The 15,146-nt window shown below is 37.8% G+C and overlaps 2 protein-coding genes across 2 annotated transcripts; one reads left to right on the top strand and one right to left on the bottom strand.

The window, feature by feature from the left end:
• The first annotated feature begins 5,319 nt into the window (after nucleotides 1-5,319).
• LOC126591828 (UDP-URONIC ACID TRANSPORTER 1-like) lies at nucleotides 5,320-7,988 on the top strand. The gene is made up of 3 exons (XM_050257540.1): nucleotides 5,320-5,472; nucleotides 6,657-6,885; nucleotides 7,528-7,988. The coding sequence occupies exons 1-3, from the start codon at nucleotides 5,402-5,404 to the stop codon at nucleotides 7,672-7,674; spliced, it is 447 nt and encodes a 148-aa protein (XP_050113497.1). The 5' UTR covers nucleotides 5,320-5,401; the 3' UTR covers nucleotides 7,675-7,988.
• A 141-nt stretch (nucleotides 7,989-8,129) lies between these two features.
• On the bottom strand, nucleotides 8,130-13,903 carry LOC126591815 (putative calcium-transporting ATPase 11, plasma membrane-type). Its single transcript, XM_050257516.1, has 4 exons — nucleotides 13,649-13,903; nucleotides 9,537-9,708; nucleotides 9,142-9,440; nucleotides 8,130-8,880 (listed from the first exon to the last, which is right to left on the bottom strand). Exons 1-4 carry the CDS (start codon nucleotides 13,847-13,849, stop codon nucleotides 8,575-8,577), a joined length of 978 nt encoding a protein of 325 aa, XP_050113473.1. The 5' UTR covers nucleotides 13,850-13,903; the 3' UTR covers nucleotides 8,130-8,574.
• Nucleotides 13,904-15,146: the final 1,243 nt, after the last annotated feature.

Genomic DNA, 15,146 nt, shown 5'->3' with positions numbered 1-15,146 from the left:
AAAGTTAATGATTGTACTATTTACTTTACCCTTTATTTTGTTTTTATCATTAAAACTCAAAGTTTTTAAACTTTTTTCATTAGTTTTTCTATTATTCAATGGGAAAATATTTTACTTTTCACATATTTGGCATTATTAAGTTAGTAGAGGACAAGTGTAATGTTATTGCTGTTATAGGCATTATCCAAACGTTGAAAAAGTTGTTTAACTTTTCATAATCACATGGTTGATATTCTAGACGGACGCTAGACAATACCATATTACATAGGGAGTTTGAAGTAAATTCAACCAATGAGTGTTTCTCTTCAAAAATTCAAATAAAAGCCAACAAATTTTTCTCATACTAAATTTCAAATATATCCCTACAAATAAAATAATAACAAAATTAAGTAAAAAAAAAAAGGATTGGGTGGTTGTAAAATCAATTGGATTTGGGGAAATGGGATTTTCCGTACGGGATGAGAGGGGAGATGTTGTTCTTGGTAGATGTCGAGAGTCTGTGACATCGACAAGATGGAATGAAAGAAGGTGGTGTTGTTCATTTGGATGCTGCTGGCGGAGGAGAGGAAGAGATCGAATGGTTCATACGAGGAGGTGAGGTGGTTCTTGGGGTTTGGAGAAGACACCGGAACCAGTTGCAATCGGAGGAGCTTCGGGATCCAGAAGATTGGCGTCGAAGGGGTTGTAGTTTTGGTTAGCACCCCGTGGCTCTCCACCGTTGTCAAATCAGGTAGATAAGGGTCGGAGGTTCGAGTTCATGAAGGTCGTTTAAGAGAAGATGAGGGTTGGGTGGGTCGGTGGATGGGTGGAGTCAAAGATGGAGAGTGAAGGGTGGATGTATGACAAGTCGAAGAGGAGAGGAGATGAGGGTTTGGTGGGTTGGTGCAAATAAGAGAATGAAGGGATAAGGGAGGAAGGGAAAGTCGAGGGAGGTAGAAGACGACCAAATAAAAAAATTTGAATTTTTAATTTTCACGTAGACCCCTCATACATTGGCATGTAGCCAATCAATCTGTATTGCGCCAGAAGCATGGCAAATCACTCGGTTCGAGGATTCATTTCCCTAAAATTGGAAGAACATGGCATGAACGAATCTGCCCCCTCGATCACTGTCTTAATCCTTTTCATCTCATGAGATTAGATCCAGATTACTCCCGAGACCTGAAGTTCTTGGTCCAATATACTAGTTTGGATGAGATATGGAATTGAAATGAGATTATCATAGATGATGTTTTGTTTATATGGTAACTACCAACATAGATGAAAAACGACGATAATGAACCGCACTCCGTTGATAAATGTTAACGTAAAACTGATTGGTCAGCTAGAAATCCATGACGAATGAGATGAATGAAATAGTGCAATATGACGCATTGTGGCGCAAGATTTCTCTCATACGCCATGTGATTGATTGCAGCATTACAAATGTGGTTGTAGTATCTTTGGGATCCTAATACGAACCTACATGGAGTTTCCAAATGACTTACATGTACTGATTCAAATAGTTCTAGACAGCAAGAACACCCTCTCAGTTCTCAAGAGGCCTTCACTTTGCGGATACAGAACTATCCGAGAGGATGTGGTATACCCGTCTAAGTTAATATTTAATCAATTAAGGATATATGCCCCTGCCCCTACGTGTACAAAATCCGAAATTGATAGAGTTGAGAAAACTGACTTGCACTTAAAGTCAGACTTTAAGATGAATGACCTTGGGAAAACTCGACATTACCTCGACCTGAAGTTTCGAACTAGTTCTAATGGTATTCTGGTCCACGAGTCGACCTAGACCTAGAAGGTGTTATATCCAAGTATACCCTAATCGTCTATACACTAGATGCAAATGAGACCTTTACGGAGGGTATGAAGCATAAGGTTCCATATTGGAACGTGAGGCAACCATATCTAAGTACAATTGGCATTTGTTGTATTTAGCTCAATGCACTAGAATTGAACATCTTATGTGCTAATAATCTTTTGGCATAAGCAGCATTCCGCCTACACGCCATCACAAAATTGGTGTTAAAGACGTTTTTCCGTTACTACAGATTTGGGCTTATCTATCCCTATGCATCTCATAATATATCACACCCCCTTGATCTTCGAAATGATGTCTACCTTGTGGGATTCGTTGAATCAGACAATCTATATGACTGCACAAGGTATGTTCCTGAATGGTTAAGTCTTTACCATTAAGGAACACCGCAATATCTTGGAGGTCAACCAGATAGACCTTTAGTTGCGAAACCTTTGAATCGTTCCAAGACTTACTTTGTCCCATCACATGAAAGATATGGTCGAGAACTCTTGTTGAGCATATTCAAACTCCCTACGATTTTCATCCATCGTTGAATCTCAACAACAATCAATGAAGACAATGTCGTATGTATCGACCAAATCATGATACATCCAACATGTCAACGCCAAGCATATTATGTCTACATCAGCATGAGCATCAGAATATTGAAGTTAAGCAATCTGATCCCAGACAACCTTGCCGACCTCTACACGGAGTCACTGCCGAAGTTTACCTTCCAGAAGCTTGTCTGAGGAATTGGTATGCGTAACTTTCTCATTTGCGATGTTTGTAGTTTCATTTGGAAGTTTTGTCAAACTCAAAGGGAGTATCCAGAAGTATACTCACTTAACCTTAATGTACTATTTTTCCTACGATTAGGAGCATTTTTCCCATTAGATTTTTGCTACTAACTAGGTTTTGATGAGGTGCCCATCCTGGGTTGGTTAAACCTTTGTGTACATTTTACTTGCATCCCGAAGACATATAGTTTTGATTTAATGCAACTTCTTACTTTCCTCCTTTGACTATGGGCTTTTGTCCCACCTTGGGTTTTGCCATGGCGAGATTTTGTGAGTTTTACCACCCATGCATTCTTTCGTTTGTTTTGAGACATACATTCGTTACTTATGTCGACTAAACGAGACGACTTCATCAGCTGCTTCTACATTTGCCTGAAGATCTGATGTGCCATCTACTTGAGTATATGCACACTCAAAGGGGAGTGTTTTGATGTTCTTATCAATATTGTGATTGTGTCAATCCTAAGTAGAGATAGAATAGGAATCCTTTAGGATCTAAAAGATCTTTCGTAATAGACTTTGTATTACTTGGAGGGCAAGTTTCTCTCCTTATTACTATAAATAAAGGCACAAGGACTGGGAATTAATAAACAATTCCACAAGCATATTCTCCAATCTCTTTTTCCCTATGCCACACCCCTCAATTAAATATAGGCCACAACAGTAATTTCCATTTTACTACTATGTTTCGCATTTTTTAACTTTATGTACTCATATTATTTTTATTTTATTTTCGTCTTAACTTTAAATTTTCTTACTATTTTAAGCTTTAGTTGGTCTGACCACTAATTTGTTTATTAACTACTAACGTGATAGGACTTTTGTTACCTCATGAGCACTTGATAAACTTCGATTTATAGAAGTATAAAAGTGAGAAAAAAAAAATAACAATAATCTTATTATATATGAATTGATCACCCTAAAAAATAAAACATTCAAAATATCATAAAGTGCCCTTACAAAATTTTAGAAATACAAATTGAACCAAAAAGAGTTAAATTAATTCACCACATTTTAATTTTGAATGGAATTAAAACTTTAGGAAAGAAAAAAAAAATCCAACATTAGTGGATGGTTATGTTTCATGTTTTTTGTTTTGAATAATTTTGAATAAAAATATAAATTAGCTATTTAAATAAACAAATTAAAAATAAAAAGACTAATACCAAACACTTATGTGTGTGCGCGTGTAAGAGGCTAGTAAAATAATTAAACAAGAAAGATATAAAATTAAAATTACACAAAATGAAAAAAGAAAATTAAAAAAAGGAAAGAAAAGAAAAATCCAAAACCAAGAGTGCAGAAATAATAACTTTCCATTGAAGCTCAGAGCAAAGCTTCTTCTCCAAACAAATCTGATCTAAGGCTTCCAAGCACTTGTTCCTCCAAACAAACTGTTCGGGCGAAGATTTCTCCTGAGAGGGTTCATTGGCACTCAGCACAGCTCCCCAAGGGATTGGCATTTTGGATGTGTAGTCGGGCTCTTGCTTGCTGATGTGCTGCAAGAAGAGGACAAAGTTAGTTCTGAAAAGTACATTTGTGGGGCCTTAGATGTAGGCCTTGAGGCTCGCAATCAAAACTAATTAAGTGCTAGGCGTGCCACTGTTATCTCAGTATAACAGATGTAGAACAAGAGTGTGTTTAGTCGATTACTTGCGCCCCAAGTTACTCAGACTTCTTGTTATCAAAAGATTGTCGTCGATGGGTTAAGTCCACATTAAGTTCTTTTTCTTGCCTTATAAACAAGGACTTTTAGTTCATAGTCTTGTATGTTCGAAGGAGAAGAGTTTAGAGCCCCTTAAGCCGTTTACATGGTTCTTGATTGATTTTAATGATAACATATCCTTTAAACTAACCAGAACCAGATCCAGATGCAAATGAGACTTTTAAAGTAGGAAAACAGGTGGATATGACTTGAATACATACTGGAGAATGCATTAAGTAATAGATCTACAATTTAGCAAATAAACAAAGTGACTTGGTCAAGATTTCACCTTGTCTGGCAAGGTTGAACCTCTTGCAATCGCTTCTCTTTGAGCTAACAAGGGTTTATACGCTAAAAGGGATGGATGGTAAACAAGTTTACACAAGGGAATCGATACTACGCCGCTGAGGGAGATAGCAGAGCTTTAAACTAGACAAAAGATGGCTTTTGTAGGGAATTATCCTAAGAAGATCTGATATTTGGGCTGATTACAGTTTTTGGATGCAAATCTAGCTTGAGAGCCGAGTTTGTATGTTTGTTTGTTTGATTGGTTGAGTCTCCTTGTCTCTGAGGCCTCTTCCTCCTTTTATAGGCAAATTAGCCTGACTGTTGTGAATTTATTCTTACCCGAAAGCACTTGGAGGGTAGTGAGTCATCAGTTTTTTACTTGGAATGCCACTAGAAAGTGTTCTTTGGCTCGAGATTTGGTATAGACAGATTACAAATATCGGAGAAGCACCATTCTCTTAAAACAGTGTCACTTGTAGTTGTAATTAATAATGGACAATGCTACTTTTATCGTGGCAGAAGTAAGCAATTCGAGAAATGAGGGGTCATTCATATGCAAAACCATGCATGGATATTGTTGTTATTATGCGAGGCTGGTGTTTAAAGTTTGTGTTGGCATATGATATATGTATCTAATGAATTTTAAGAATTAAATAGCCTGTTTTTTCGGTTTACTGTTATGGCTTATATTGTATTCTGTGTTTTCACTTTTTATATCAGCAATGTGCTTTGATTCCAATTTTAATGGAATGATGGAAATTTCTCGGTTGGTGGCAGGGCGAGCCAAGTTTTCACTTCTTTGGGTTTGTTATGTGCATTAGTGCAACTGCTGCAAGGGCCTTTAAGTCTGTTCTTCAGGGTATCCTACTTTCTTCTGAAGGGTAAAACTTTGAAGCTTTTCACTGTGTAATCTGTCATCTGAACTCTTTTATATTTAACCTTCTACATTTGGACAACCTTTACCACCTGAGAATCCTTAAGAAGGGATTAAATCTCACTCATTTCATAGTAAGGAAATCTTTTAAAAAAGTAAGGCATGATAACTTATTATAAATAACATTCACAACTAAAAATAATATTATAGCTATTAATGCAATTATTTCTTAGTTTATACCCAGACCTGTGCCGGTTGTAGGGAAGGAAGTAAATACTGTGGATTGGTTAAACTCTAATAAGTAATAACTTATGAAGGCTGATCTCAGAATGTAATAGAATCCTACTGTTGTGCTTAAAATACTTTATTATTACCTATTTTCTCTTCACATAAGATTCAAGCAAGGGATGAGATAATGGAGATTTCTATAGTTTCATCATGCACAGCCATTTTCTTGGTTACCTTGAACCCCGAAGAGTCCTGAAAATCATATTTCATTTGGAAACCATTGTGGACGATTCAATCATCAGTAGAAAGAGAGAGCTCAAAAAGGCCATTGTCAAGATACGGGGGCTTACGTGTCTTCTTTCCTTGTGTGAATGCTACACCCTGTGCTGTAGTTACAGAGATTTCAGACTTGTAGGAATCATGTAAATCATCTCTTTGTGGACGGACATAAATATATATGTCCAAAGAGATTCTGGTTAGACTGAAATAAATAACTAATCGCACGCTGTTAGAACTCTTTTACAATTAGGATGAGGGCTAGACCACCTCAAGCGTGAATTTTTCTTCTTAGGTAAAGAAAACAATGAGTGTTTGAATATTGACCATTAAGTGTTGTATTCCTAATTGCTTATTTAATTTTGTTACATAGTACTAGTAGTTACTAGAGCCTGCACATACGTGTTAGATACATTCTCTTTAATATTGAAGGCAGTTATTCTATTTCTTAATTGTAAACTTTTTCTTTGAGATGCATTTAGATATGCTCCCCTTGCTTTATTTGATTGGCAAACAACGGACACGCTGTAATCAAAACTATAATTTTCCAAATAGTTGTGATATACGTTCAGTTTGTAGGTTTCTCAGTTTCGTTCCATCTTTATCTCAAGCCAAATTAATTCACTATTTTCTTGCTGTGGTGTTTTCTTACTACTTGTTCTGTTTATATGTCTTAACACTGAACAGGGAGAAGTTGAACTCAATGAATTTGCTGCTGTACATGTCTCCGATTGCTGTTCTTGTGTTGTTGCCTGCTGCACTTATAATGGAGCCCAATGTCGTAGATGCCACTCTGTCACTTGGAAGGGAGCATAAATTCATGTGGTTACTTCTTTTGATTAATTCAGTGATGGCATATTCTGCTAATTTGTCAAATTTTTTGGTGACCAAACATACAAGTGCATTAACGCTTCAGGTTTGGACTTCTTTCACCTTGAGTTTCCTAATTCATATTGCCTCATCTAATTATTTCTCGAATTAATATGTTGATTGTTCTAATTTAGTTGATAAAAACCAACACACACACACACACACCATTGATCAGGCTGGTTTTTCGTTTCTCTTGAATGTGTTGTCCAGCTTGACAGTGTAGCAGCTTGAGCATTGCTTGATAATGACCAGACTCCTCGTTTTCGAAAAGAATGCAAACATTCATCTTAGAAGCTACTCCACAATTCACACGTTCGCAAAAAATCCGCTAATTAGAATTGAATTTTATTGTAGAAAAACACTGACTACCCCATAACCTGGCAATCAAAACCTAAAATCCAACTTGTAGTGTGATTGTACACATGTAAAGTGTCAACTCTATTGGGAATAAGATCAAAACATTGATTAAACCGCTGCCTGTTGAAGCTAGTTATGACTTTAAGCTCGTAGTGTAAAAGGCCAGTCAAATGGCAACTCTGTCTGCACATAATCGTAAGCCTTAAATGCAGTACAAACACATTTCGAATGCAGCCGAATCAATTTTTTGTAGGTGAACAATATGTTTATTTATTTTTGGCTCGTTCTTGGACTCGTATAATTTGTTTTATGGTAATTATGTTACAATCAGGTATTAGGCAATGCAAAAGGCGCAGTGGCTGTTGTTATCTCAATTCTTTTATTCAAGAACCCCGTGACTGCTATCGGCATTGGCGGTTACATGATAACTGTTATGGGAGTCGTTGCCTATGGAGAAGCAAAACGGAGGCTCAGATAAGCGATTCTTGACATTTACCAAATTCTTTGTTTTTGTAGGCTTAAGTATTTTGTTAGTGAGATTATGTGCACGTAGATTCTTGGCGAATATTGTTTTAGCAGAGAGAGAGAGAGAGAGAGAGAGAGAGAGAGAGAGAGAGAGAGAGAGAGAGAGAGAGAGAGAGAGAGAGAGAGAGAGAGAATTCATTGTGATGGTGTATTAGAGAAAGAAAGAGAATCCATTGTGGTGGTGTATTATTATGTATACAAGCAACTCCTTTTGTACCAGATTCTATCCTAATTATTTCCGATCTCTCCTGTTCATTCCAAGTAAAACTCTTCGAACTGCGTTGGTTATTACCTCTTGTCGCTTGAAAGGTAAGTTTATTTGAGTTTTGATGATTTCAAGTTACAAAAGAAGAGGAATGCAGTCAAACAGAAAAGATTCACAAAACTATTCCAACACAATTCATCGTCTTATATGAACACAATTTCAATTTATAATCTTCACTGAAATACAAATGATACGCAGATAGCGTCGCGTAAAACCTACACACATGCGTTTAAGAACAGCGTAAATTTCTTTCTAACCAACTATACCAAGGTTCAATCAGATAACCGAAAATTCTAAACAACGATTTTGAAGATTTCAAGCGTCGCAATGTGCTTCAAATTACTTTGTGGGTGGGGAATTCGTAGAAGGAAAAATGCTAGCAAATCTACCGACTGAACCAAACCCTTCTAGCTTTTTGAAAACAAAAACAAAATACCGAGCAGAGCTTTCACAGGACCGTCACTTCCAACAACACAAAAAACTCTGCAACTTAAAACGGCCTTTTGACTGTCTCAGGGCGTACTAGTTTCAGTCAGTAGACGTTGTCTAGCCTTGGGAAGGAAAAAAGGGCGTCTGAAACGCTCCTATTCAAACTATGCCCTCTGGAGGACCGGAAGGAAGCGCTTCATATCCGTCATGGTGCTTAGTTATCCTTTCAACAGGTATTAATTTGAGAACAACTGCAACAAGCATGCTAACTGCTCCAAGTAAAATGCTGAGTAACCATAGTTGCCAGCTTAGTGGCACAGTGCTAGCAAAAGCTCCCAAGAACTCTACTATGATAACCTGGAAGGCCGCTGTGCAAACCATGACGATTAGAAATACCCAACTGTCGAACATTCCACGGAATATGTTTATCTTCTCTATGTCACGACTGTTTATCTGATTGAACACCTGTTAGAACAAAAGAAAGCTAAGATCATACATACGTGGGACTTGAGTATTACTACTACAAGCTTTTCAGCATCATTCTTTCGATCTCGGAAAACAAACACAAGGGGAAATAACAACCACAGGCCCAAAACCATCTGCTTAATTAGGAATAACAACATCAAAACTAGAAGTTATATGCTGGTAAATACTAAAGTTAACCATGTGGAAGATGCACGGCAGCACGGATAAAACTAGGGTACTGGTTAAACCAGTAATCTGTACCTGGCAAAACACAAATGCGTTGAATATCACAGTGTTGAGAACCTCAGTTGCATCTGAACCAGTAAGTCCTAGTAGCTTCTCCCCAGAGAAATTGAGAACTCCAAGGACAGCCAGTTGATAGATACTCTGATCAATGATATTTCTCCACATAGCCTTGGTGATGAAGCTGGTACCCCTCCCAACTGGGGGCCTTTTCATAAGTCCATCATTTGGAGGCTCTGTTGCCAATGCCAAAGCACCAAGAGTGTCCATAATCATGTTCACCCAAAGCAGTTGCACCGCTGTAAGGGGAGCAGATCCTGAAAGAGAAGGGGAATTTGTAATTATTCGTGTTAGTTCAGCTCCAAACAAATATAACGGCATTTCATAAAAGAAAAATCTGCTGGACAACATACCTGAGACACATGCAGAAACAAAATTGATCATTAGAGTGACAACGTTAACTGTTAACTGGAACTGCACAAACTTTTGAATGTTTATGTACACTGAACGTCCCCATCTGGCCACATTTACTGTAGTTTTAAAATTGTCATCCAATATGATGACATCAGCATTTTCTTTGGCAACCTGTACACATATCCATGAATAATTTGGAATTGAAAACATTCAATTATCGAGCAATGGGACAGAAAATGGCAGTTAATCTTATGCACTTTTAGTATTCAGTAATGATAACCATGTCATACAGACCTATAGTTACAGGAATAATTAAAGGGCGAAAAAACTTCAACCGACAATAATAGTAACCGGCGGCTGGATTACCTACATAGATATATGAATTCATATCTTCAAAAATACATAGCTTATAGCTACATGTGTGTGTCTGCAGTTCTACACACATTACATGCAGTTATTTTTCTCATATAGTTCTTAAATAAAATCGTTAATGAAGTCACATTATCAGTTGTTAAATCAGATATGGCTACTCTCAATGCAACTCAGCTTTCTATACATACTCCTTTAAGGAGCTTATGAGAATTTTTCGTATACGGGGTAATAAAAGTTGTTCTCAAGTCTGCGAATACAAACATTGACAGAAGTTTTAACAAAAAATTGATATCAGCAAATGGAGATCAACTATTGAGAACTAGAACTTCAAATTAGGTTAATATAATTGTAAACCAAACCTAGCAATACCTTAGTAAATAAAAGTAAATTGGTTTGCCCGATGCTACTAACAAATCCATAAGAAATGACCTATTATTCTACAAGGATTCCTACACTACGTATTAGAGATGAAAAAAATGAATCATTTCTTTCTACATTACTAGTTAGACGGATATCATGTCAAAATAATTCATGCTGGCAAGTCGCGTCCCACATAGGTTTCGTGTCAAGTAATAGTCAACCCTAATATGTTAATTTCATGTGGTTTCAAGTATTGTTAAGAATTGTCACCCTTGGACAACATAAGAAAATGCTCAAGCCAGGGTTTTCTCACAATGTTTCACGTCCTCATATTAGTGTTAGACCTCTTAACAAAAACTACCCATCCGGCTTTTAGTTAGTTAATCTTCATATTTGTGTGTAGCCAAGTGTCCAGGCCACAAAATATTACCAAACTGTCATTGCAATGCAAAATTATTTTACATGGAAATGTGACTGCAAGTGCAATGGGGTATCTCCTATGTATTATATACCTGTTCGTTTCAAAATCTAACTAAAATGCAGAGTTTAATGCATTTAATATTTATAAACATCTAAAATCCACAAAAATTCTAATGTTGATACATAACTTGGTGTCCAAATTGAAAGCTCAAAAGATCTATTTATCTGCATGTATGACGGTTACATATAAAATGCACATATGATATAGAATAGAATATGGTTGCACATAAAAGTAGGGTTTTTGGGATATTGTAAATTGCTTCGTCGCCCAGCGTTTTTAGTACCTTGTACCAGACTGGGATGAAAAAACTTCATGGATGAAATGTTGAAAATAAAAAAACTCATGCACCATGTATCTACCACAATCCAAAAAAAAAAAAAAAAAAATCAAGAGCATTCCAACATCACTGATGAATATTTCATGATGTTCTTGGGAGTACGAGCTACTTACCATGCAATAACAACAAGAAAGTCCAAAGTTTACCTGAAAAGTTTGAACATGGAGGACAGTTCGATCCGCTGGATTCGGATACTATCATCTCGAGTGTTGATGTTTTGCAGTGGCGTGAGCTTTCTTCCATAGCTAGTACAAAATATACAATAAAGCATTACATATTATATAAAGAATAAAATCAAGCATAAATCCAATATGGCAGGAGCTTGATAGGATGCTGCTAGTATTTGAGTAATTGATTGAGTGTTAGTGCTAAGCACCCTATCTGTTAGTAGTTGTTGTTTGCTAGTTTCAATAATAATCTGTTGGTTAGAGATAAGATGTGGGAAATATCTTGTAACTGCCTTAGCTTGTAGTTTGGTATAAATACTGAACACTTGTGCAAATGCAGGGCATGTATCTTGTAAAAGAAGTTGTTGAATAATACAGAAGCAATATTAGTGTACAAGTGAAGGTTAGAATAGGGGTGCTATTATTGGTATTAGCCAGTAACAATCCTCCACGTTTCCCTTCTTGTATGACGCGAGCAACGACGCATGCCAAAACCATGGATACACGAGCAGTAGCTCTTGAAGGTTAGGTTCAGGAAATCCAATCTTCCGTCGTGACGATCGGGTCGACATTGCAGAATTTGTCCACTGTAATCGCATCAATGGAGTCTCGATTCGCAACCATTTTTTTGGTGCTGATCATCCTCATCGTGCTCCTGTGGACCATGGAAGTTCTTCAAATCCAATGGGTAGTTCTGAAGAAACCTTGTTGGATCCAATTGATCATATGGGTCAACGTTTTTTCCGTCAAGATTCGTCGTTTCAACCAAGGCTACCATTGATCAAGCTAGAGTTTCCTCGATGATCCCTTGGCATGGGTTTGTTAGGCAGAGCATTATTTCGATTATTTCTCGGTTGACGAGGCCCAAAAGGTACAAATGGCTTCTTTTCATATGGACAATGAAGCTTTACAATGGTTTCAATGGAGGAACTGCATCAAGAATCACCCAACATGGAAAGATTTTGTTCATGCCTTCTGTAAAGAATTTGGGCCTTCTGAATTCAAAGACTTTACTGAAGCCCTAGTTCAAGAAGTAGTTGGGTTCTCTCATAGAATATGTCTATGAGTTTTGTTGATTGGCGAATCGGACTACGGAGATCGGTTCAATTATGCTACAAAGTTGTTTCATCGGAGGACTGAAACTAGAGTTACGTCATGACGTCAAATTGCTTCGCCCATCTGATGTACATGAAGCAATTGCCCTGGCTTTCCAATTGGACATCAAACTATCAGATACCAAGGTTTGAAATTTCTCCAGAAATCCTGCTTCTTCTTTTAGTAATGTTACAACCTCAAAATCTGTGCCTTTGTTCTCTGGTAATAATTCTTCTTCTAACACATCTAGGGCTAGTAATGTGAGAAAAATGTCCTTTGAAGAACTTCAAGATCGTAGGAAAAAAAAGGGTTGTGTTATTATTGTCCAGAGAAATAGGTTTGAGGGCATGTTTGTGTTACTCAACAACTATTGTTACTAGATGTCTTTGCTAATAGGATTGAAGATATCGATGGTGAGGATCGTGATGACCAATAGGTCGAAATCACAGCTTGTACAGTTTTTGGTACATTGGCTCATCAACATATTCAGATTATAAAGGTTTCTAAGTTAATCAAGAACTGCCCAGTTATTGGGTTGTTGGATTTGGTGCTCACATTAAGGGTGGGCACCAGTCGGGCCGGGCCCAAAATTGAAGGGACCGGACCGAACCCGCTTGAAAATACAACAGGCCGGGACAGGGCAGATTTTATTATTTTAAAACTAAGAATCAGACCTAACCCGGCCCGTATAAAATAGGCTGGTTCCTACGGGTACAAACTCTTTTTTTTTTCCCCTAATTTTGAGTATCCAGATTCTTCCCAGTATCCACCATTGCCAAATCCAACACCTAGAACTTATTCGTGACCCTTTTGGAGGGAAAAATCCTAACCCTAACATTCACAACCCTGGAGATCCCCGCCACTTCCATCAAGCACCTCCTATACAAAATCTTCAAATACAATTTCGAATTCATAAAAAAATAAAATAAATCTGAATCCCTTTGAGAACCAGAGACGTTGTCTTCCTCACGAATCGAACCAGAGACATTGTCTTCAAGCATTTCTCGTAGACCCTGACGCACAAATAGAACCAAATACGTCGTCTTCCTCACGGATCTAAGACCTCCACACACTTGCCATTACAGATTACATAGAATCAAAACTAAATCAGAAACCTGTAAAATTCCTAAATCAGAAACCCTAAATTCCACTGATTATGCTTCACAAACCCAAAACAAACAAATTGAAAATTTAGAGAATATAAATACGAAATTTAATTTAATCAACCTGCGACGGTTTCGGAATTCACAGATGGAGGGATAGAGAGAGGGAGAGAGAGAGAGAGAGAGAGAGACTTACGACATTGCCGACGACTGCTATACGAGCCGAGCTGAGGTGGAGGCCATAGAAGCGCGCATGGCGATGTGGTTGGAGCCACCAATGGAAGACCTCGATAACTGGGTAAGCTTCGAAATTTTTCTCCCAGTCGGCGAAGACATCGATCTTCTTCTCCGTGAGGCCGTCAAGGAAGGCGGTGTTGTCCTCATCCTTCTTGATCATCTTTGCCAGAGTCACGACGATTGATGCTTGAGTTGGGGATTTGAGAGTCCACTGACTTAGGAAATATCGATAGTGGGGAGAGGAACCGAGAGTAAGATTTGTTTTAAATCAATGGTGGAGATTTAATCTCCATATAATGGATAGTACCAACGGTTCGGGCCTGGGGCCTTTTTTTCTTCAGAAATCTGAAACCGGTCCTCCCCACCAATTACATGGACTCGCCCCGCCCTGCTCCATTTTGAGTTTACAAAATTTGTACCTGTCCCGAACTGAATGAACCCGGCCCACCCCGCGGGTCCTAGGCCTATTTGCCCAACCCTAGCTCACATAACTTCATTAATTTGTCTATTGCCAAACAATTGGGGTGGAAGGGTGGCTCTAACAATTCTTTTGAGGTGATGATCGCAAATGGGGGCACTATTTCCAGTAAGGGTTGTTGTTCTCAGATTAAGTTGCAGATTCAACAATATAAGTATATTTTTTATTTCTATGTTCTACAATTGGGTGGTTTGTGATGTGGTTTTGGGAGCTCAGTGGTTAAGAACTCTAAGTCCTATTCTTTGGGACTTTGACAAACTCAAAATGGAGTTTACTTTGGGCAAAAAGCACTATTGTCTTTCTAGTTCTCCACCTCGTTCACCAATGTCCATTTCAACCTGTCAAGTGGAGAAATTGCTTTCTCAGGGTCCCTTTGGTGTACTTATTTTCTTCATTGAACCCGAGACTCAGATTACTACGGTTGGGGATCTCACGGTTCGTCATAAATTAGAGTTAGATAACTTATTGTCTTAATTTGCTTCGGTTTTTCAGACACCAACCGCACTACCTCATTTCAAATCCCATGACCATCGAATCCCTCTTTTGGAAGGCAGCAAGCCTCCAAGTGCCAGGCCTTATAGGTATGGTCCTTTACAAAAATCTGAAATCTAAAAGTGTGTTCAAGAATTATTGGATTCGGGTTTTATTCGAGCTAGTAATAGCCCATTTTCTTCACCAGTTATGCTAGTTAAGAAGAAGGATAATAGTTAGCGGATGTGCATGGATTATAGAGCTCTAAATTTGATAACAATCAAGGATAAGTATCCAATACCCTTAATTGATGAATTGTTGGATGAGTTGTTTGGTGCTCAATTTTTTTCGAAGTTGGATTTGCGGGCAGGTTATCATTAGATTAGGGTCTATCCTAGTGACATTGAGAAGACAGCATTTCGCATCCATGATGGTCACTATGAATTTTTAGTAATGCCATTTAGGCTTACTAATGCCCCGACTACTTTCCAAAGTTTGAAGAATTAGA

This window comes from Malus sylvestris, chromosome 12 (assembly GCF_916048215.2).
Source record: "Malus sylvestris chromosome 12, drMalSylv7.2, whole genome shotgun sequence".
Classification (NCBI taxonomy): Eukaryota; Viridiplantae; Streptophyta; class Magnoliopsida; order Rosales; family Rosaceae; genus Malus; species Malus sylvestris.
This window is presented reverse-complemented; position numbering and strand designations above follow the sequence as displayed.

Excerpts from the sequence above, each read along its gene's own strand:
- LOC126591828 (XM_050257540.1), top strand. The coding sequence starts at position 5,402 with ATGTGCATTAGTGCAACTGCTGCAAGGGCCTTTAAGTCTGTTCTTCAG. Across the intron at positions 5,473-6,656 it reads ATCCTACTTTCTTCTGAAGG|GGAGAAGTTGAACTCAATGA; the intron begins GTAAAACTTTGA and ends AACACTGAACAG. Across the intron at positions 6,886-7,527 it reads CAAGTGCATTAACGCTTCAG|GTATTAGGCAATGCAAAAGG; the intron begins GTTTGGACTTCT and ends TGTTACAATCAG.
- LOC126591815 (XM_050257516.1), bottom strand. The coding sequence starts at position 13,849 with ATGATCAAGAAGGATGAGGACAACACCGCCTTCCTTGACGGCCTCACG. Across the intron at positions 9,441-9,536 it reads TGTTTCTGCATGTGTCTCAG|GATCTGCTCCCCTTACAGCG; the intron begins GTATGTTGTCCA and ends CTTCTCTTTCAG. Across the intron at positions 8,881-9,141 it reads ACGCATTTGTGTTTTGCCAG|GTGTTCAATCAGATAAACAG; the intron begins GTACAGATTACT and ends TTGTTCTAACAG.